Source organism: Carya illinoinensis, chromosome 11 (genome assembly GCF_018687715.1).
Source record: "Carya illinoinensis cultivar Pawnee chromosome 11, C.illinoinensisPawnee_v1, whole genome shotgun sequence".
Lineage (NCBI taxonomy): Eukaryota > Viridiplantae > Streptophyta > Magnoliopsida > Fagales > Juglandaceae > Carya > Carya illinoinensis.
In genome coordinates, this window is record NC_056762.1 from 34,745,660 (window position 1) to 34,764,591 (window position 18,932).

Genomic DNA, 18,932 nt, shown 5'->3' on the forward strand with positions numbered 1-18,932 from the left:
GTTGACCCCCAATACACAGGAGCTGCAAACGACAGTCGTTTAGAGCACATCTACAAAAGCTAAACAATTGGCAGTCTTAGCTCATCCAATGGTAACAATTGCCCAAGGCCAACAACGATATCAAAGATTGTAAATGTGATAACTAAGCTGTTAAATAAATTGAATTTCAAGTCATATTAGGAGAGAAAAAGTTGGCTAATTCCGAATTACATTCCAAGAAATAGTTTAACAGCTCTTGGGAATAGAACACGTAATGCAACTGATGACATCAATCTAAACATCCATATTACTACTATATGTGCCAAAATTGCATCCCTTTCTTGGGGGTGTGCTGGGGAGGGATGCTATATCTCATTCATCTGCCAATGTAGCCTTTGTTGCATGCTCTGACTGAGGAAGTAGGAAGGCCAACTAGCTGATATTATACATAGAACTGCACCTGTATCTCAGTCTATAACAAGCGTGAAACTACCCCTTGTGTCTCGTCAACTAGGTTTCTCCTTGTGATGTGGTTAGCCGGGCATACTCTAACTCGAGCTTTCGTTCTTGATTGACGAATGGAAGGCTTCCAGGATTTTCCTCCTCCAAAAGATTACTTATAGGCGTTTGTGGAGGGTATTTGTTCAAGATGAAATCAAGTTCTTCCCCACTGATTTCTTTCTGCTCGAGAAGAACCTGAATGCCAATCCATGGTCAGAACACAAGTCAGTTAAGTTACAGAAATACTGTACGGTCATGGAAGGTAAAACAGTATATTTTTGTGCGAATTACAATACGCATATTTAACCAATGATTAAATGTTATTTTCAAATTATAGTGGCTTAGTCTATGTTTGACACCAAATTACCTTCACAGCTTTGAGCAAAGCTGCATGGTGCCTCCTAAGCAAAGAAACCGTCCTTTCATACATGTTCCTTATTAGCTCTTCTGTTCTCTGTGCAATTTGATCATCTAAATTGAAGTTGACGGGGGGTTCAATCAGTCCATAGTCATCATAAAGTGATCCTTCAAAGTCCAGCCTGGGTCCTACAAATTTGACACCCTTTTTCCAAGGTGGTGGTTCCCCATGTATGACCATTGGGTTCTCCAAGTTCCATCTGTTGAAGAGGAAGAAAGGAGGTATTAGAAAATATCAGAGCAAGCAGAAACTTAAAGAATACAAATATGATTGAGGGACCAACATAGTTAAAATTTTACGAGCAAGCCAAGATGCATCTGCAAGGTAGCCAACTGATGCCCTCGATGTGTCCCGTCCATAGATGACCTCTTCGGCAGCCCTGCCTCCTAGAAAAACCTAGACATTGACATGAGCTGGGTTAAAAAGATGACGCCCTCCAATAAGAACTATCAGCACAAAACTGGCAAAATCTGAAGTGCACCTGAAGGCGATGCAGCAGTTGAGGTTGGCGTTCAAATATGTACGATTCGTCATCAAGTCGATGAAATACAAGTTGAGATAATGTCTGCACACATCAGTTTACATAATTAAACCATGAATAACAGGTGAGATAAAGATATCTGATTCAAATCCAGCTATGAAAAATTAAGTAACAAAAGCAATGCACCAAAACATCAAATAGTGAACTTCTCCAAAAGTAGATGGGTACTGTAGAATTATTAGATATCTGTCAGCCTTTATTAGAGGCTGATCTTTAGGAGTTGATTTGTTAGCTATTTTTGGTTCCACGATCCTAGGGGATTTGGGTAGCATGTTACCCAATTATGTAGATAATCTTTCCTATTTTACTACTTTCCATTTTAAATAGGATATTCTATTTTCAGTAGGTTGTAAATATCCCTAGTAATTAGATGAGAATTATCATCTATTTAAAGGGAATGTAATCTCTTTCATAAGTTAGTGGAATATTCAGTTTTCTTCTCCATATTTCAACATGGTATCAGAGCCACCTCTGAAACCTAATTTTCTAATATGACCAAATACGGTATGGCCACTGGGAGACGCGACTCCACCTCTTCAGTCTCAGACGTCACCAATCAGAAAGCCATGGTCTCAGGCAACAGCAGCAGTTCAGATAGCAGCCTCATGCCCATTACAGGACACAAACTTAATGGGAATAACTATCTCCAATGGTACCATTCAGTGATGATGTTTATATGCAGAAAGGGAAAGGATGATTATCTCTCAGGAGTTGCAGCCCAACCAAGCAAGGATGATGCGAAGTTCAAAACATGGAAATCGGAAAATAACATGGTCATGTCATGGCTCATTAATTCCATGACAAATGACATTGGAGAAAATTTTCTTCTCTATAGAACAGCGAAGGAGATTTGGGAAGCTACCAAGGAAATATATTCTAACAATGAGAATACATCTGAATTATTTGAGGTGGAAAGTGTTCTCTATGACTTACGCCAATAAGATTTGACAGTGACCCAATACTTCATCACCCTCAACCGCTATTGGCAACAGCTGGACTTATTCAAGAAGCACTATTGGAGCTGTCCCAAAGATGGAATCAGGTATAAACAAATTGTTGAAAAGAAAAGAATATAAAAATTTCTGATTGGATTAAATAAAAATCTTGACGGAGTACGAGGAAGAATCCTAGGATCCAAACCACTGCTAAACATCCGAGAAGCGTTTTCAGAAGTTTGCCGAGAGGAGAGTCGAAAGAAGATAATGATGGGACCTCAAGATTCTGCAACAAACCCGGAGAGTTCAGCCCTTGCAGTTCGAGGTAATCCATATAATAGCAGTGACAGTCGACTGAAGAAAGGAAGGCCGTGGCGTGACCATAGTCGATGTCCTAGTCACACCAAGGACACCTGCTGGAAAATCCACGGTAAACCCGCAGATTGGAAACCTTCCCGCTTTGCCAACAACAAAGAAGGAAGGGGAACTTTCGTCTAGGTAGATGAAAAACTGACACCACGCGAACCCAGTCTTTTCAGCAAGGAGCAACTAGAATTATTGCATAAAATGTTCAGCCAATCTTCAGCAGCCCCTACTACCGCGGTTGGTACCGGTTCTTTAGCACACAAAGGTAATTTTTTAATTGCTCTTAATGTAAAAAAGGAGAAGCTAGGTCCATGGATTATAGACTCGGGAGCATCGGACCATATGACCGGAGATGGCAAAATTTTTTCTACTTATAGTCCCTATTATGAAAATTTAAAAGTCAAGATTGCAGATAGTTCACTCTCAAGGGTGGCTAGTACAGGTTCTGTTAAAATTTCAGAGAACCTAACACTCAACTCAGTTCTATTAGTGCCAAATTTGGATTGCAATTTACTGTCTATTAGTAAACTCACGGGATGGCAGCGTAGCCAGACGGGGTGCAGCCCAATGGGGATTGGCCAGGCCCCGACGGCGCTACCGATGCCGCCGGTGATGGCGCCGCCTCCGATGATGGGGGAAGACCAGCCGCCAACGACGGTGGCCCTTGTTTCAACCTCTGTACACAAGGTTCTAGATGAACCAGCTCTAATCATCTCAGGTGAGGGCCTGACGGGAGTGCAACTCCCACAGACAACGCTGACGACGCCATAGGAGGCTTCGATGGGGGAGGAAAATGGGCCAGCGGCGCAACAGAGGACAGCAACGGCAGTACAGAGGCAGAAATCTGTAGAGAAAAACCACCACACTCTCGGCGTTGATTCTACGGGGGTTCCACCTCCACAGACAGCAACGGCGGTCGCCGGTGACGCTCCTCCAGAGCTGGCTTTGGTTGTTTTCGAAGAGGAAACTCCGAACCTTACAGTGACAGGAGTTCTGCCCCAGATCGAACAAAATTTTGGAGTCCTGGTTTCCAAAATAGTGATGGAAGAGTTAGAGGAGGGGGAGATGGGTCAGTTGGTGCCGAGGGATGTGTTTGAAGAGGTGGAGAATGTAGAGGCACAAGTGGAAGTTTGTGATAAAAATGGTATGAAGATGAAGGGAGAGGAAAAGGGGGAGGCTGAAGGAGAAGAAGTTTTGCTCTTATGTGAGCCCTCTAGAGTAACAGAAGAGGGAGAGGGATGCCCAGAAGATGATCTCACACCTTTAAGGAGTATTCCTCCCGGCACTCCATCGGATTGGATTCTAAAAAAAGTGGAGGAGCTTCAAGATTGGATAGGGATATCCTGTAAAGGATACGAAGAACAATTCAAGGCACTCCTTATTGCCATTGAGACAGGACACCAAAAGGGGGGAACGGGGGTGAAGGAAAATAGGGAGTTGAAGAGGCTTACTTGGTCTCTTAATTATGAAGGTAGAGAAGGGAGAGTGAGTCGGGGGCGTCATAGAGGAAGGGCTGGACTAGTTGATTAATGCTGCCTAAAATCCTGACATGGAATGTAAGAGGGCTGAATGACATCAATAAACGCCTTCGAATAAGATCGTTACTTAGACAATGGAAGGTAGACATCATATGTTTGCAGGAAACTAAATTGAAACAAATCACAAGAAGAACCATTCAGAGCATTTGGGGTTGCCAATATGTAGGTTGGGCATATTTACCTTCAGATGGGGCTTTGGGGGGAATATTGGTCATGTGGGACAAAAGAGTGGTAGAGAACATTGATAAGTTTGTGGGAGAATATTTTGTGGGTTGCTTGTTTAAAAATTCAGAAGATGGTTTTGAGTGGGCTTTTGCAGGGGTATATGGTCCTAATTTGGAGGGTGAATGGAGGTTACTTTGGGATGAGCTTGCAAGTTTATGCTCATGGTGGGAGATGCCATGGTGCATAGGGGGGGACTTTAATGTGACAAGATTTCCAAGTGCAAGGTCGGGAGATGGTTGGCAAAATCATGCTATGGGGGAATTCTCCGATTTCATTTCAGAGTTGGGACTCATGGACATACCTCTCTTGGGAGGTGGATATACTTGGTCTAGCAACCACGCCTAGTCAAGACTAGATAGATTCCTCATATCTCCTTCATGGGAGATACAATATCCAGACTCTTGTCAGAAAAGACTCACTCAGTTGTGCTCGAACCATTTTCCTATTTTGTTAGATTGTGGGGGAATACCGGGGGGCAGACGGCCCTTTAAGTTTGAGAATATGTGGTTAAAATCCAAGGGATTTGTGGAGCTGGTCAGGCAATGGTGAAGTTCGTATCAAATGCAGGGCACTCCGAGCAAGGTATTGGCGAGAAAGTTGAAGGCCTTAAAGAGGGACTTGAAGACTTGGAATGAATAGGTATTCGGTAATGTAGAAGCAAATAAGAAATCCTTGTTTCAAGAGCTACAAAGTTTGGAGGTTGTGGAAGATGAAGAAGGTTGAAAAAGGCAAGTAGTTACAGAATTAGAAAGGTTGATCTTAATGGAGGAGATTTCTTGGAGGCAAAAGTCAAGGGTCTTGTGGCTAAGGGAGGTAGATAGATCTACAAACTTTTTTCACCGAGTGGCAAACTCCCATAGAAGGTTCGATACAATCGAGTCCATGAACATCGATGGCGAGGTAGTTTTTGATCAAGCAAAAATCAAAGACTATGTAGCTGGACATTTTGAGCATTTGTTGGAAGAACCGTTTGCATGGAGGCCTACAGTAGATGGGTTAGCTTTTGATGCCATTGATCGTATTAGTATGGCTTGGTTGGAAAGACCATTCGAAGAAGTTGAGGTACATCAAGTCATCAAGAAATTAAACAAAGACAAAGCTGCGGGGCAGGATGGTTTTACTATGGCATTTTTTCAGACTTGTTGGGAGGTGGTAAGAGAGGATATTATGCTGGTTTTCTAGGAGTTCTTTACTTTTGGTAAATTTGAGAAGAGTTTGAATACTACCTTCATTGCACTCATCCCCAAAAAACCGGGCGCAAGAGAGGCACAGGATTTCAGGCCTATTAGTCTAGTGGGCAGTGTGTATAAGATTCTTGCAAAAGTCTTGGCCAACAGAATCAGTACGGTCTTGGATAAGATTATTTCGAAGTCTCAAAATGCATTTGTACGAGAAAGGCAAATACTGGATTCGGTTCTTGTAGCCAATGAATGTTTGGACAGCAGGCTTAAGTCAAAGATCCCGGGTATTTTGTGTAAATTGGATATGGAGAAGGCCTATGATCATGTCAATTGGAACTTTTTGCTCTATCTTTTGGGTAGGTGTGGTTTTGGGAAAAAATGGAAGGGATGGATACGTCATTGTATTTCTACAGCTCGGTTTTCAGTTTTGGTAAGTGGTAAACCTGTGGGTTTCTTTAATAGTTCGCGGGGGTTACGACAAGGCGACCCACTATCTCCTCTACTATTTGTGATCGTGATGGAGGCCCTAAGTCGGATGGTGTCGGCCGCTATAGCAAGTGGGTTCTTTTCAAGATTCTCAGTGGGCAATGGGCCTATTACTATTTCTCATCTTTTATATGCAGATGATACGCTGCTGTTTTGTGATGATAATGTAGCGCATATTCAATCTTTGAAGGCCATTTTAAGATGTTTCAAAGCGGCTTTTGGTTTAAAGATAAATCTAGCGAAGACAGAAATGGTGGCAGTGGGGGATGTAAGTAATATTCAGGGGTTGGCCAGTATTTTGGGGTGTGGGGTTTCCTCGTTGCCAATGAAGTATCTTGGCCTCCCTTTGGGGGCATCTTTCAAAACTAAGACAATTTGGGGGGAGGTGCTAAAAAAATTTGAACGCAGGTTGGCTGGGTGAAAAAGATTATATTTGTCCAAGGGGGAGGATCACACTTATTAAAAGCACATTATCTAACCTTCCCATTTATTTCTTGTCTCTATTCCCCCTTCCAGCTAGCATTGCCTCCAAGATTGAAAAATTACAACGTGACTTTTTGTGGAGTGGCAAAGGAGATGAGTTTAAATTTCATTTAGTTGGATGGAAAAATGTGTGCACACATTTGCGTGTGGGTGGTTTTGGGGTCCATAATGTGAGGCTGTTTAATTAGGCCTTACTTGAGAAATGGTTGTGGATGTATAATTACGAGAAGGAAGCACTATGGAAAGGGGTGATTGATGCAAAGTATGGAAGTGCTAAGGAAGGTTGGTACTCTAATGAGGGAAGGGGGGCACATGGTGTGTGGGGTTATGAAAGTATATAAGAAAAGGGTGGGGGGTATTCTCTAGCAACACCAGGCTAAGTATGGGGAATGGCCAGAAAATCAGCTTTTGGAATGATGTTTGGGTGGGTGATACAGCTCTTAAGGCGGCTTATCCTGCTATTTTCAGCATTGCAAGGGAAAAAGATGCAAATGTGGCAAGCTTGTGGGGTACTACACATGATGCTCAAGTGTGGAACATAAATCTCACTAGGGAGGCTCATGATTGGGAAGTGAGCATGCTGGTGGAGTTTTTTAACCTACTTCATAACATCTTCCCTAATGCTTTAATTGATGATAAGCTGGTTTGGTGTACATCTTGGAAAGGAAAATTCTCGGTAGGCTCTTATTATGAGACTCTTGCAGCCCCACCTTTGCCTAACTTCCCGTGGAAGAGCATATGGAGGAATAAAGCATCTCCTAAGGCGGCATTCTTTGTCTGGACAGCAGCCCTTGGGAAGATCTTAACCATTGATAATTTAAGAAGACACGGTCTTATAATGATGGATTGGTGCTGTATGTGCAAAAAGAGTGGGGAAATAGTAGATCATCTCCTCCTACATTGTGATTTTGCTAGGGACACTTGGAATCATTTCTTTAGCAGGATGGGGTTAGCATGGACAATGCCGAGAAGGGTAGCTGAATTATTGGCAAGTTGGAGAGGGATATCAAGGACAGCACAGATTGCAGCACTATGGAAAATGGCCCCCATCTGTATCTTATGGTGCATCTGGAGTGAACGAAACAACAGGCTTTTTGAGGACCAGGAAAGATCTATAGAAGAATTTAGGGGTTTTTTATGAAAGACTTTATTTTTGTGGGCCATGGCTTTAGAGTTCAATGGTCTCAGCTTCCATGATTTCCTTGTAACTTTTTCTAGCTCTTAAAACGGTGTATTCACATGTATACTCCTAGTGTACCTGGCTTACGCCTTCTTTTCATTAATAAAATTTAATATTACTTATCAAAAAAGATTATGAGGAAATGAGTAGTCTCAAAAGTCTTCTAGCTAAAGAATTTGAAATCAAGGACCTTGGAAATCTCAAATACTTCCTAGGCATGGAAGTGGCACGGTCAAGGAAGGGAATCTTTGTCTCCCAAAGGAAATATGTTCTAGATCTTTTGAAAGAGACTGGGATGCTCGGATGCAAGCCAGCAGATACTCCTATGGATTCAACAACCAAACTAGGAGCCAAGGAAGACAATGCACTAGTGGATAAAGTAAGATATCAAAGACTAATTGGAAAACTTATATATTTGTCTCACACCAGGCCTAATATTGGCTTCTCTGTCAGTATGGTGAATCAATTCATGAACAATCCCAATGAAGAACATATGGAGGCAGTTTATAGAATCCTACGATATCTGAAGCTAACACCAGGTAAAGGATTATTTTTTGAGAATAATCAAATAAGAGATATTGAAGTATTCAATGATGCAGATCAGGCAGGATCAATACATGATCCAAGGTCAACTTCTGGGTACTGCACATATGTGTGGGGAAACCTAGTTACATGGCGAATTAAGAAGCAATCAATTGTGTCAAGAAGCAGTGCAGAAGCTGAATTCAGAGCAATGGCACACGGCATCTGTGAAGGAATATGACTAAGAAGGCTTCTAAGGAATTAAAGATTTCAGGTGAAGAACCCATGAAGATGTTCTGTGACAATCAGTCAGCCATCAACATTGCAAAGAATCCAGTACATCATGATAGAACAAAACACGTGGAGATTGATCAACATTTCATTAAAGAAAAAATAGAGGAAGGAATAATCAAGATGTTGTATGTGCCTACATGTCTCCAAACAACCAATATCCTTACCAAGGCTCTGCCAAGAAAGAATTTTGATGATCTGAGTTCCAAGCTGGGCCTAATCAATATTTACAACCCAACTTGAAGGGAATGTGGAATTATTAGATATCTATCAGCCTTTATTAGAGGCCATTTAGGAAATTTACAGCTAACAAATGTTAGCTATTTTTGGTTCCAAGATCCTAGGGGATTTGGATAGCATGTTACCCAATTCTGTAGATAATCTTTCCTATTTTACTACTTTCCATTTTAAATAGGATATTCTATTTTCCGTAGGTTGTAAATATCCATAGTAATTAGATGAGAATTATCATCTATTTAAAGGGAATGTAATCTCTTTCATAAGTTAGTGGAATATTCAGTTTTCTTCTCCACATTTCAACAGGAACCAAATATAAACGTTTTTTTTTTTTTTTTTGGATAAGAATAAAATTTTATTACAAGAACAATAGTCATAACCCAAGTACACAGAAAGTATACAAGGTACCAAATATAAAGTAAAAAGTTTTCATTTTTGTGGATACCAGTGCTGCAATACTGTACAAAGGGGCCATATGGGCATTCCCAATGTTTGCATTTGGGGAGGTTTGGATAGTAAGTTGAGACGAGATGAAAGTTGAAAGTTGAAGAAAATATTGTTAGAATATTATTTTTGTTTTGAGATTTGAAAAAATTGAATTGTTTATTGTTGTGTGGAAGTTTGAAAAAGTTGTAACAATTAGATGAGATGAGTTGAGAGGCTTGCTCAATCCAAACCACCCAGTAACATATATTGTCTAGCTGTAGTCCTCCACTTAGTACGGACAACATCTATTTTTGAATTAGTTACAAATGGGTGCAATGGCCACAACATAAGCAGCTCACAAACATGAGGAATTTTTTTTTGTATAAAATAGAGGATGATGTAAATAAGGGGATAGAAGAGGACCTGACCACGAGGGACAATTGAAATGCGATCACAGAATTCAACTTTTGCATTATCATATCGTCTCAGCAGATGAGATGTCATTGCGACTCCCACTTCAGTAGTAGCCCTACGGCATTGTCCCTGATGACCTAGCTCTATTCCAACACGTTTGGGTCCTACCGTAAGTCTGTCAGCTGCATCATCCACATCTGACTGAAGAATTGATTGATGCCCTTTCCTGACTGCCACGAGAGCAGCCTCTTGGACCAGCTGGGCCAACCTTGCTCCCGTCCATCCTAGTAATTATATACATGGTTTGAGATATGGAAATGCAGACAGCTAAAACACCAGAGAGAAATGCATACCAGGCAGGTTCTGTGCACAGATGGATAAATCAACAGTCTCTGACATTTTCACTTTGCTTGCATGAATTTTCAGAATATCCAATCTCCCTTTAGCATTAGGAGGACGAATTCTTATCTAAAAGAGAGAAAACCCAAATGATAATAAACAGTTAATGACTATTTGATAGAGCTATCACAGAGCTTAAGAAAAATCAAGCAGAAAACTGAATCAGTCAAATACAAATCATATCCATGTTCACCAACGACTCAGTAAATTGCTTTATAAATAAATGTCATTCATGATAGATCCCGATCCTGCCAACAGCTGGTCAAGTACATTGCATGTCAATGACAGTTTATCCTATCTAACTTACCTCCCCCACAAACCCCCCCCCCCCCCCCCCCCCACCCCCCCAAACAACAAAAAAATCCCGATGCCCGCAGTTTCTTTGCATTCTCTTCAAAGCAAGATAGATCAGCCAATAATGTTTTCCAATTCAGTAATGAAGACAAACCTTGCGATCAAATCGGCCAGGTCGAAGAAGTGCAGGATCTAACAAATCCCTACGATTTGTAGCACCTAAAAATATAACACCTTTACCAGTATCAAACCCATCAAGCTCTATCAAGAGTTGGTTCAATGTTGTTTCCCTCTCTTGAGTGGCCGCATTATAGAGGTAGTCTGTAGATTCCTTGAAAATTCCTTGACGCCTGATCATAGAAAAACAAACACATGATTATTTGTTTCGTTCATGAACATCTCTCTCTCTCTCTCTCTCTCTCTCTCTCTCTCTCTCTCTCTCTCTCTCTCTCTCATGAACACGTCTCTTGATAGGTAGAACCTTGCACCATTTAGTATAGTTAATATGGCAGCCATTCATAATCTTTCATAAAATTTGTCTAGCATAGATCATGCAACATTCTAAGAACCCCACCTTATCTACCCTGCTCAAATTGTAAGGACAGCATCATCTTCCATATCACATTAAATGAAAATGGATGGTACCCAGTTATCACATGACCCACAATCTTTTTTTTAATGAGTAGCTATCACATGAACTTCAATCTTAAGTGTCTGTGTGGTCTTGTTTAAAAACCTAGATATAGCAGTTCACCCCAACACTAGTGTTATTGACTGAGAAACAAAATACACCATGTAACCTAAATCAATGTAGTTGTGACCAATTCATCTATGATGCATGCAATACAAGACAATGGCTCTGTGTCAACCACTAACATGCAACCCTTTTCACAAGTTCTACCACAAATTTTCTACTTTAAGTTCAAACGACATCAATTTTTATTTCCAACTATATGGTGGAGCACCAAAACCTGGCTTAAGAGCTTTGGACTTCAAACAATCCTCATTGGACTATAGAGGTAGAAGTGTGCATAATGATTCCTTCATGAAGTTATTGTGTTTATCAATATATACCCACTCACACACACACTAACTAAAATTCCGTCCACAAGCACACAGGTGTCCATACCTAGTTGCCAATGCATCAATTTCATCAATGAATATAACCGATGGTTTATTTACCTGCATGAAGGGAAAAATATTTTTTATCATAAAAGAAATACTTCCAAAGTAAGCACACGTGCTAAGAAACTCTGCAATGATAACTAGAAAACTCAATTCTTCAATGATAACTAGAAAACTCAATTCTGCAATGATAACTAGAAAACTATACCACTTACCTAGAAAAATAAGTTATCATATGCCACCAACATACAGGATGATTCTGGTGTTTTTAGGAAACGATAACACTGCCACTTCTCCTTGATAATTATATCCACCTTCGTTCATAGGCACAAATGTATGCAGCACACACTCATAAAAAACTAAACTGAAAATTTTGCATCTCTATATCTGCTAAGCCTTCTCAATTTGTCTTGTTATCTTCTTTTTTCTCAATCTTTCTTCAACCAAACACAAAATTAAATTGTTTTGACAAAGCCTTCTCAAGTAAAACTAGCATAATAATAATAATCACAAAAACAACAATAATTAAAAGAGGACACCGGCCCTATCTACTGTAAACATGTCCACAGATTTGCACACAATAAAGCAAAATCACATGCACCTGGTAAAAAACATTTTAAAAAATTCAAAAAACTCAGTACTTGTGCTTTCTAGACTAATCAACATACTAAGTTGTTTTTTTTTATTGGCACCAGGTGTCTAGGAATAGCGTCCCAACTAATCCCAGAGGTGCACAGGCCCTTGGCAAGGAGTTTCCCACAAGTGCACCTGGGGTAATTCAAGGGGAAAATCCCCCAGTCCGTTGGCCCCTAGAGATTGTTTGCACCCAAGGGGATTTGAACCTTAGACCTGGGAGAGCATACCCTAAGCCCAAGGCCTTTACCACTTGAGCCAACCCCTAGGGGAGCATATTTAGTTTGTTACTTGAACTTATGCTTACTATCTACCAAATCACCTTTCAGCAATACAATAATCATCCTTGGCATGACCAACGTAATTCCAAACCAGCAAAATTCATCAGTCCTCATCTCTTTACACTGTAACACCAAACCAAAGTGATTATTCATGCTTTCTTGACTTACCACTATGATGAAGGGAAAAAAGATACTATTGATAGAGCTTTGAATTTCTGTCACTGTTACATCTGTATCGCATGCACTTCGTAAAATTTCAGGAAATGCGTCTTTTAACAATGCATCACCACAACAAAGTTTACGCCAAATTCGTGTGTCATCCCTTACCTCAAACCTGATAAATTTGGAAAGTTTCTCCGACCACAAATATCTTCCTTAACTGACCCCATAAGGACCTCTTTACTACATTGAAAAGCCACCTGAACCAGGAAACCCTCTACTTTGCATCCACCACCCTCCTTTATAGATATACATCTACTTCACATAACGTCACAACCATTTTCCAGGTAGGATTGATTAAAAATCAGCAGCTCTCTAAACCCCAAATAAGCATATTAAAGGACTAAGTTTGGAATATATAGCGTGAATCAAAAGGACAGAATCACAGTGAGGAGCCACAAGTCACCAAAAAACAAATCAAACTTGTCAAAAAATCTAAAATAAAATTCATAATCAGGACTATAACTCACCTTGGCTCGCATAAATAGATCCCTAATACGAGCAGAACCAACACCAACTAAAACTTCAACAAATTCAGATCCAGCCATTTGGTAAAACGGAACGCCAGCTTCACCAGCTATGGCCTTAGCAACAAGGGTCTGTAAAAGTATGTGTAAGCTTCAGAATCTATTTGCCAAATTTCACCCATACAATTTGCAAAACCAGAGGATGATAACTAACCTTTCCACATCCAGGGGGGCCCTCCAAAAGAACTCCATGTGGAGGTTTTATCCCCATCTTATCAAACAGTTCTGGGTTCTTCAAGTACCTCACCAACTAGTCAGCAGAATGATAATGATGTTATTGAAATTTTCATTTTTCATCAATTATGATTTCAGATTACAGGTAAAACAAGACAAAGAAAGATTCTCCATACATAAAGAACTAGATAATTAGCATAAATACTAACTGAACAAACTAATATTTCATGAAAATTAAATACATAAAAAAGGCAGGCAAAGGAAATGTTTTTCATGAGAAAGTGAAGAAAAGAAGGTGTACTTAGGTGAAGCCTTTTATATCAATAAAATTTTACTTTTGCTTATGAAAAAAAAAATGCAGAAAAGAAGATAGCCTTCACACCTATAAACATAGAAGTATAATTTTACACTTTGGAACAAAAACTTTCTTCTGGCCTTTATGCATTTTGAAATAATGCAACTGAAAGAAACAGAAAAATTGACTAACAGTGGTTAAAAATTACCACGCTTGGGTGTAATTGTTTTTTTTTCTACATATAGGTAAGAAAAGTATAGGTGTAATATCACAAGTTCAAATGGCAAAGGTTGTCAACCTCATGATTTGAACTTCATTACATCACACAAAGGGAAAAAATAATGCTTTTACTTTTATTTTCTCTCGTTAATAACTTTCTGAAAGAGCCCAAAATTTCTTCTCAGCTCAAAGTAACCAGATAAAGCAAAGAGCAAAGGAATGGAAAGCAAGAATGTTCAGTTATTGTGCTCTATTCTATGAGATACGTAAATACAAAACCTCTTGGAGTTCCTCTACTGCCTCGTCTATCCCTGCCACATCACTAAACTTAACTCCAGTTGAACCCTGAAAGACCATCATTCCAAACATGGAAAGTAAGAACATCATCCGGACATTTAATAAAATTGGAAAGATGTGCAAACAAGTGATCCTAAAAAAACGAATTAACTAACATCAACTCGAGCTTCCGCTTTAGATCGTGAAAAATCAATCCCTTGCCACAGATCCTACATATAAAAGAAACAGTATTAATTAAGATCCTTTCTGATTTAATCCACAAGCTAAAATCAGTCCTGTAACGAACAGATGGAAGATGAAAAAAGAAACTACAAAAATAAGCAACATTTACCCACTTCCTGAAGTTCTTAGGTCTTCTTGAAAGTGTGAAACGGACAAGAAGGACCATAGTCAAAAGGACTATAATGATTGGTTTTAACACCTCAAGGCTGGCAGACAGACCGCCAAAAGTGTAAAATTCAGAGATCTTGGAGAAAACCCCGCCATCACTTGAAAGATCAATAACATTATCCCAAACTCTCTCAAAAATTCCCAATAAGAGACCAAGAAAAATCTTCAGAAATGGTCTGACAATAGGCCATACAACAAATACGGTTGCTGCAAAGATGAAACTGGTAACAGCAAACACAGCAGAAGCCAGAAACCCCCCAATAACAGCTGCTGCAACAGCTATCACCAACGTCAACATTCCAAGCTCTACCATCATTCTGCTAGACACAGAAGACGCCACAGGATGAGGGTACTCTGGTACTTTTCCCATCAAATACTGCAGCAATATATTCAAGAAAAAGGTCAAGGCAACAGAAGGATCTCCCAACTTTTTAACTTATTGTATGGTGCAAATGTTGTGTCAACTGTATTGAAAGAGTAGAATGATCTAATACATCTGAGGAAATATAAACAAACTCTCATTCTTCATATGAAATGAAACTCAAACAATCAACAAAATTTCTAAAAGATCGTGGCCAAAAAATGAACATATGATATTCAAGTTTGTGAATAGATTGAGATTTTGAAACAGAACATTCGTTCATCTTTCCTTGTATTCTCTTTTTCTTTTTCTTTTTTTTTTTCTTCTTCTTTATTATTTTTTTTTTTTCTTGTTTTCTTGTACATTTGCATTGAACTTCAGTTTGAAATTTCAAACTTATTTGCCTATTTTTATTTTATTTTTTATTCGCACTGGGTGTTTAGGAACGGCATCCCGACTAATCCCTGTAGTGCACAAACCCTTAGCAAGGAGTTTCTCACAAGTGCATCTCGAGTAATTCAAGGGAAAAATCACCAAATGCGATGGCCCCTAAGAATTGTTTGCACATAAGAAGATTCAAACTTTAGACCTGCAACGATTATACCACCAAGACTAAGGCCTTTAGAACTTGAGCCAACCCCTAGGGGTTTTTGCCTAATTTTCTCTTTTACAAATTATGAAGGACACAACTATTGAAACATCGATTACTCACAGGCCATTTTTTAAAACCAGTAGCTATTTGGTCCATAGGTATTACTAGCAAGTCGGTGCATTGGGCTATGCCTTCTTTTCTTTTTTTATAAATAGAACTTCTTGATTGCCTCTAAAAATAGAATAGCAAGTCAATGTCGACAGAGTAAAAAATTTATTACCGTAGTGTGCCTCTCAATTTCATATAGCGGACCAGTGTACTCCTCCAAAAGAGCTGCACTTTCATTCTCATCCAGCCTCATAACCCTGCAGAGTCACGAAATAGTATCAATAAGCACAAACTATTTACTATAAAGAACAAGTTAATCGGTGGGTAATCTTCACCATTTAGTTCTATGCAAGCTCTTATCACCCGCTATTTCTTTCAACTCCACAATGAAATTCCTGTAACGGTTACCATATGGCATACCGGTATCCTCCTTTGAAGTCAACGACTTAACTTTATCACTCATCATCGCTTTCTGAAAATTCTCGAAGCTCATTCTTGGCAACAACTCCAAATCCCTATCGAACATCTCCTCATCTGACATTGCCGTCCCAAAAATCTGCTCGGGCACATAGAGCTTGCCTCTATGCTCCCTCAGAATATCTTTCAAATACACAGCCTTATCCCCTACTCCAGTCTCATTTCGACCTTCCTCGCTCTCTTTCTTAGACTTCAGCTTCAAATTCAACCTTTTCGACAATAATTCAATAAAATTCAATTTGGAAATCCTGCTCAAATCCTCCTTTTCTTTTAAAGTGTACAACTTTTTGCCAATTCGGTACTTGGGCTCAACCTGGCTTGGGTTATCCTTCAAAACCCGGGTCACAAAATCATCTTTGGTGGTTGCGCTAGCCTCACCGACCTGTGACGAGGACTCCGAATTTTTCTTGCAAAAGACTGTGAACGAACCAAGAAGAAATCTCGCATGAATTGGATTTTTTCGAGTGAAATTCGAAGTTTTTGGGTGAATTAAAATGGGGCAAGAGACTGGGTGTGATCTTCTGAGTTGGATGCAGGGTTTAGGAAGGTGAACCCTATGGGTAGAGAGAATGTCAATGGAGGCCATTGCTTAAGCTGAATTGGATTACTGTAGGTTTATCAAATTAAGGGTTTTTGAAGGGTTATACCAAGAATGCGATACTTTGTGCTCATTTTCATTTGGAATGGAAACGGAGAAGGAGAGAACGAAACCAGGGTTTATGATAGCTGGAATGAGTAGCTACCGTACAACATTGTCTCTGCAGACGGTTGGAATTGAAGATTGGAAGAGGGTTTTTGTTTCGGTTTTATCCGAATCCGGCGTTTGCTTAGCGGGTTTATGTGTGCCCCTGGTCTTTGGAGAGGGCAAATGGAGAGGGAGTACAAGCATTTTCATTTCATAAATTATTTTAATTTATTTTATCTCAATTTTTCTTATTATTATAATTTTTTTAAATCTTCACATAAAATAAATAAAAAATTCAATTTTTTTAAATTTTAAAATAAAAATAATATTAAAAAATTATCTTCTAATAATATTTTATTAAACTTTCAAATTTAATCTTAATTCAATTCATCTGTAAAAACAAACGAGACAGATTTTGGATTGGTTGGAATATTTGCCCGTCAGATACTTATTATGATTCTGAGCAAAAATCAAAAATCTTATTCGAATCCGGTTCCAATATTATTTCAGTTTTATTCGAATCTTGTGTTTTTTTAGTGGGTTTATGTGTGTGTCCATTCTACTTATTTTAGGCACGGTTTGTATAATGAAATTATTTTATCTTATTTTATTATTATAATTTTTTAAAATTTTTACATAAAATATAATAAATAATTTAACTTATTTAAATCTAAAAATAATAATAATATTAAAAAATAATATTTTATTTGACTTTTATATGAAATCATTTCATCTCATCTTATTATTTAAACCGCAACTTATAGTTTGGAGTGGTTGGAATTTTTGCTAGTCAGACACCCATTCTGATTCTAAGCCAAAATCGAAAATATGATCCCGAATCCAATTCTAATATTATTTCAGTTTTATCCAAATCCGGCATTTTCTTAATGGAGTTACATGTGTACATATTTTAGTTGTTTTTGTTTTAGGGTTTGGAGTGGTTGGAATTTGCGCTCGTCGTATACCAAGTTATGATTCTTAGCAAAAATAAAAAATTTGATTGGAATCCAATTTTGTTGTAGTCAATGTGACATTTTTTTTTTACGTGTATTTTCATTAAATGAGTATTTTAATTTAATTAAAATATTAGTTCTTTTATTTTCATTGAAGGAGTATTTTAATTTAATTAAAATATTAGTTCTTTTATTTTAAATTATTATATTTTAATTGAATTTATTTAATTGTAATATTTGTTTTGTGAAACTTTCTTAATATTAATTATCGTTTTGATTTTAAATACTGTGTAATTTATTTTAGTTTATTTTTTAATTTAAAATTTAGCTGTTAGGTTTTATTAGTTATTTATTATATTTTAGCTTGATGTGGTGTTTAAATTAATTTAGTCGTTTTATAGCTTTTAAAATTGTTTTCGTTGGATCAGTTTCTGGACTCTAAATGTGAGGATTGGATCTCATTTCTTTTCCCTATCTTTTCTTTTCTTTTCTTTTTCTTTTTCTCTTTTATTTTTCTTTCTCTTTTTCTTTCCTTTTTCTTTCTTTTTTTCTTCTTCTTTCTTCTCCGATTCTTCTCCCATGCGCAACACTCTCTCTCCTTCATTTCCACTCGTTTTCGTTCCACTGCCCGGAACCGCCGCTCCCCGGCGACGTGGTCGACACCACTTACCCAGAAATTTTCCCCTACAGCCGGTGCACCTTTCCACCAAATTTCACCTACATCCGAACTACCGTTAGCCGCCACGAGCTCCTCCAAGCCACACGATTTTTGTGCTTTTTCGCCGTCGTCGTTCCACCTCCAGCCACCATCTTTTCACCACTTCATCATCTACCTCTTGCCGTCCCAAACCACCCATTTCCAGCTCCAATCCGTTGTCGGAGCAACTCCCACGAGTTCATCCTTGTTTTTGCCATTTTTCATTTCCATCGTCATTTCCACCGCCACCCACGGCCAACTCTCACTTCCATTAGCTTCATAAACACCTCTAGGTTATTTCCTATCAATTCCAAGTCTTGGTTTGTCCCCGTTTGAAAGTAGTTATTTTACAACCCACGGCCACAGTGTATTTTACACTGTTACGTTACTTTTTCTGCGCCGTTTGCAGCTCCTTGATCATTCGAAAATTATCATATAGCACTGTAAGTATTTTTCAAACTCTATTTTAGATTTAAATATATT

At 38.7% G+C, this 18,932-nt stretch overlaps 1 protein-coding gene across 2 annotated transcripts; it reads right to left on the reverse strand.

The window, feature by feature from the left end:
* Nucleotides 1-134: 134 nt before the first annotated feature.
* On the reverse strand, nucleotides 135-16,984 carry LOC122281586 (probable inactive ATP-dependent zinc metalloprotease FTSHI 1, chloroplastic). 2 transcript variants are annotated; one of them, XM_043093208.1, is made up of 15 exons: nucleotides 15,973-16,982; nucleotides 15,810-15,894; nucleotides 14,518-14,952; nucleotides 14,342-14,395; nucleotides 14,169-14,234; nucleotides 13,356-13,451; nucleotides 13,145-13,273; nucleotides 11,546-11,598; nucleotides 10,571-10,766; nucleotides 10,077-10,191; nucleotides 9,733-10,007; nucleotides 1,380-1,463; nucleotides 1,182-1,294; nucleotides 848-1,097; nucleotides 135-675 (listed from the first exon to the last, which is right to left on the reverse strand). In XM_043093208.1, exons 1-15 carry the CDS (start codon nucleotides 16,698-16,700, stop codon nucleotides 490-492), a joined length of 2,865 nt encoding a protein of 954 aa, XP_042949142.1. In that variant the 5' UTR covers nucleotides 16,701-16,982; the 3' UTR covers nucleotides 135-489. The 2 variants fall into 2 exon arrangements, with proteins under 2 accessions (XP_042949142.1, XP_042949143.1); XM_043093209.1 differs by lacking the exon at nucleotides 135-675 and having other exon boundaries at nucleotides 886-1,097; nucleotides 1,198-1,294; nucleotides 15,973-16,984.
* Between the last annotated feature and the right edge of the window lie 1,948 nt (nucleotides 16,985-18,932).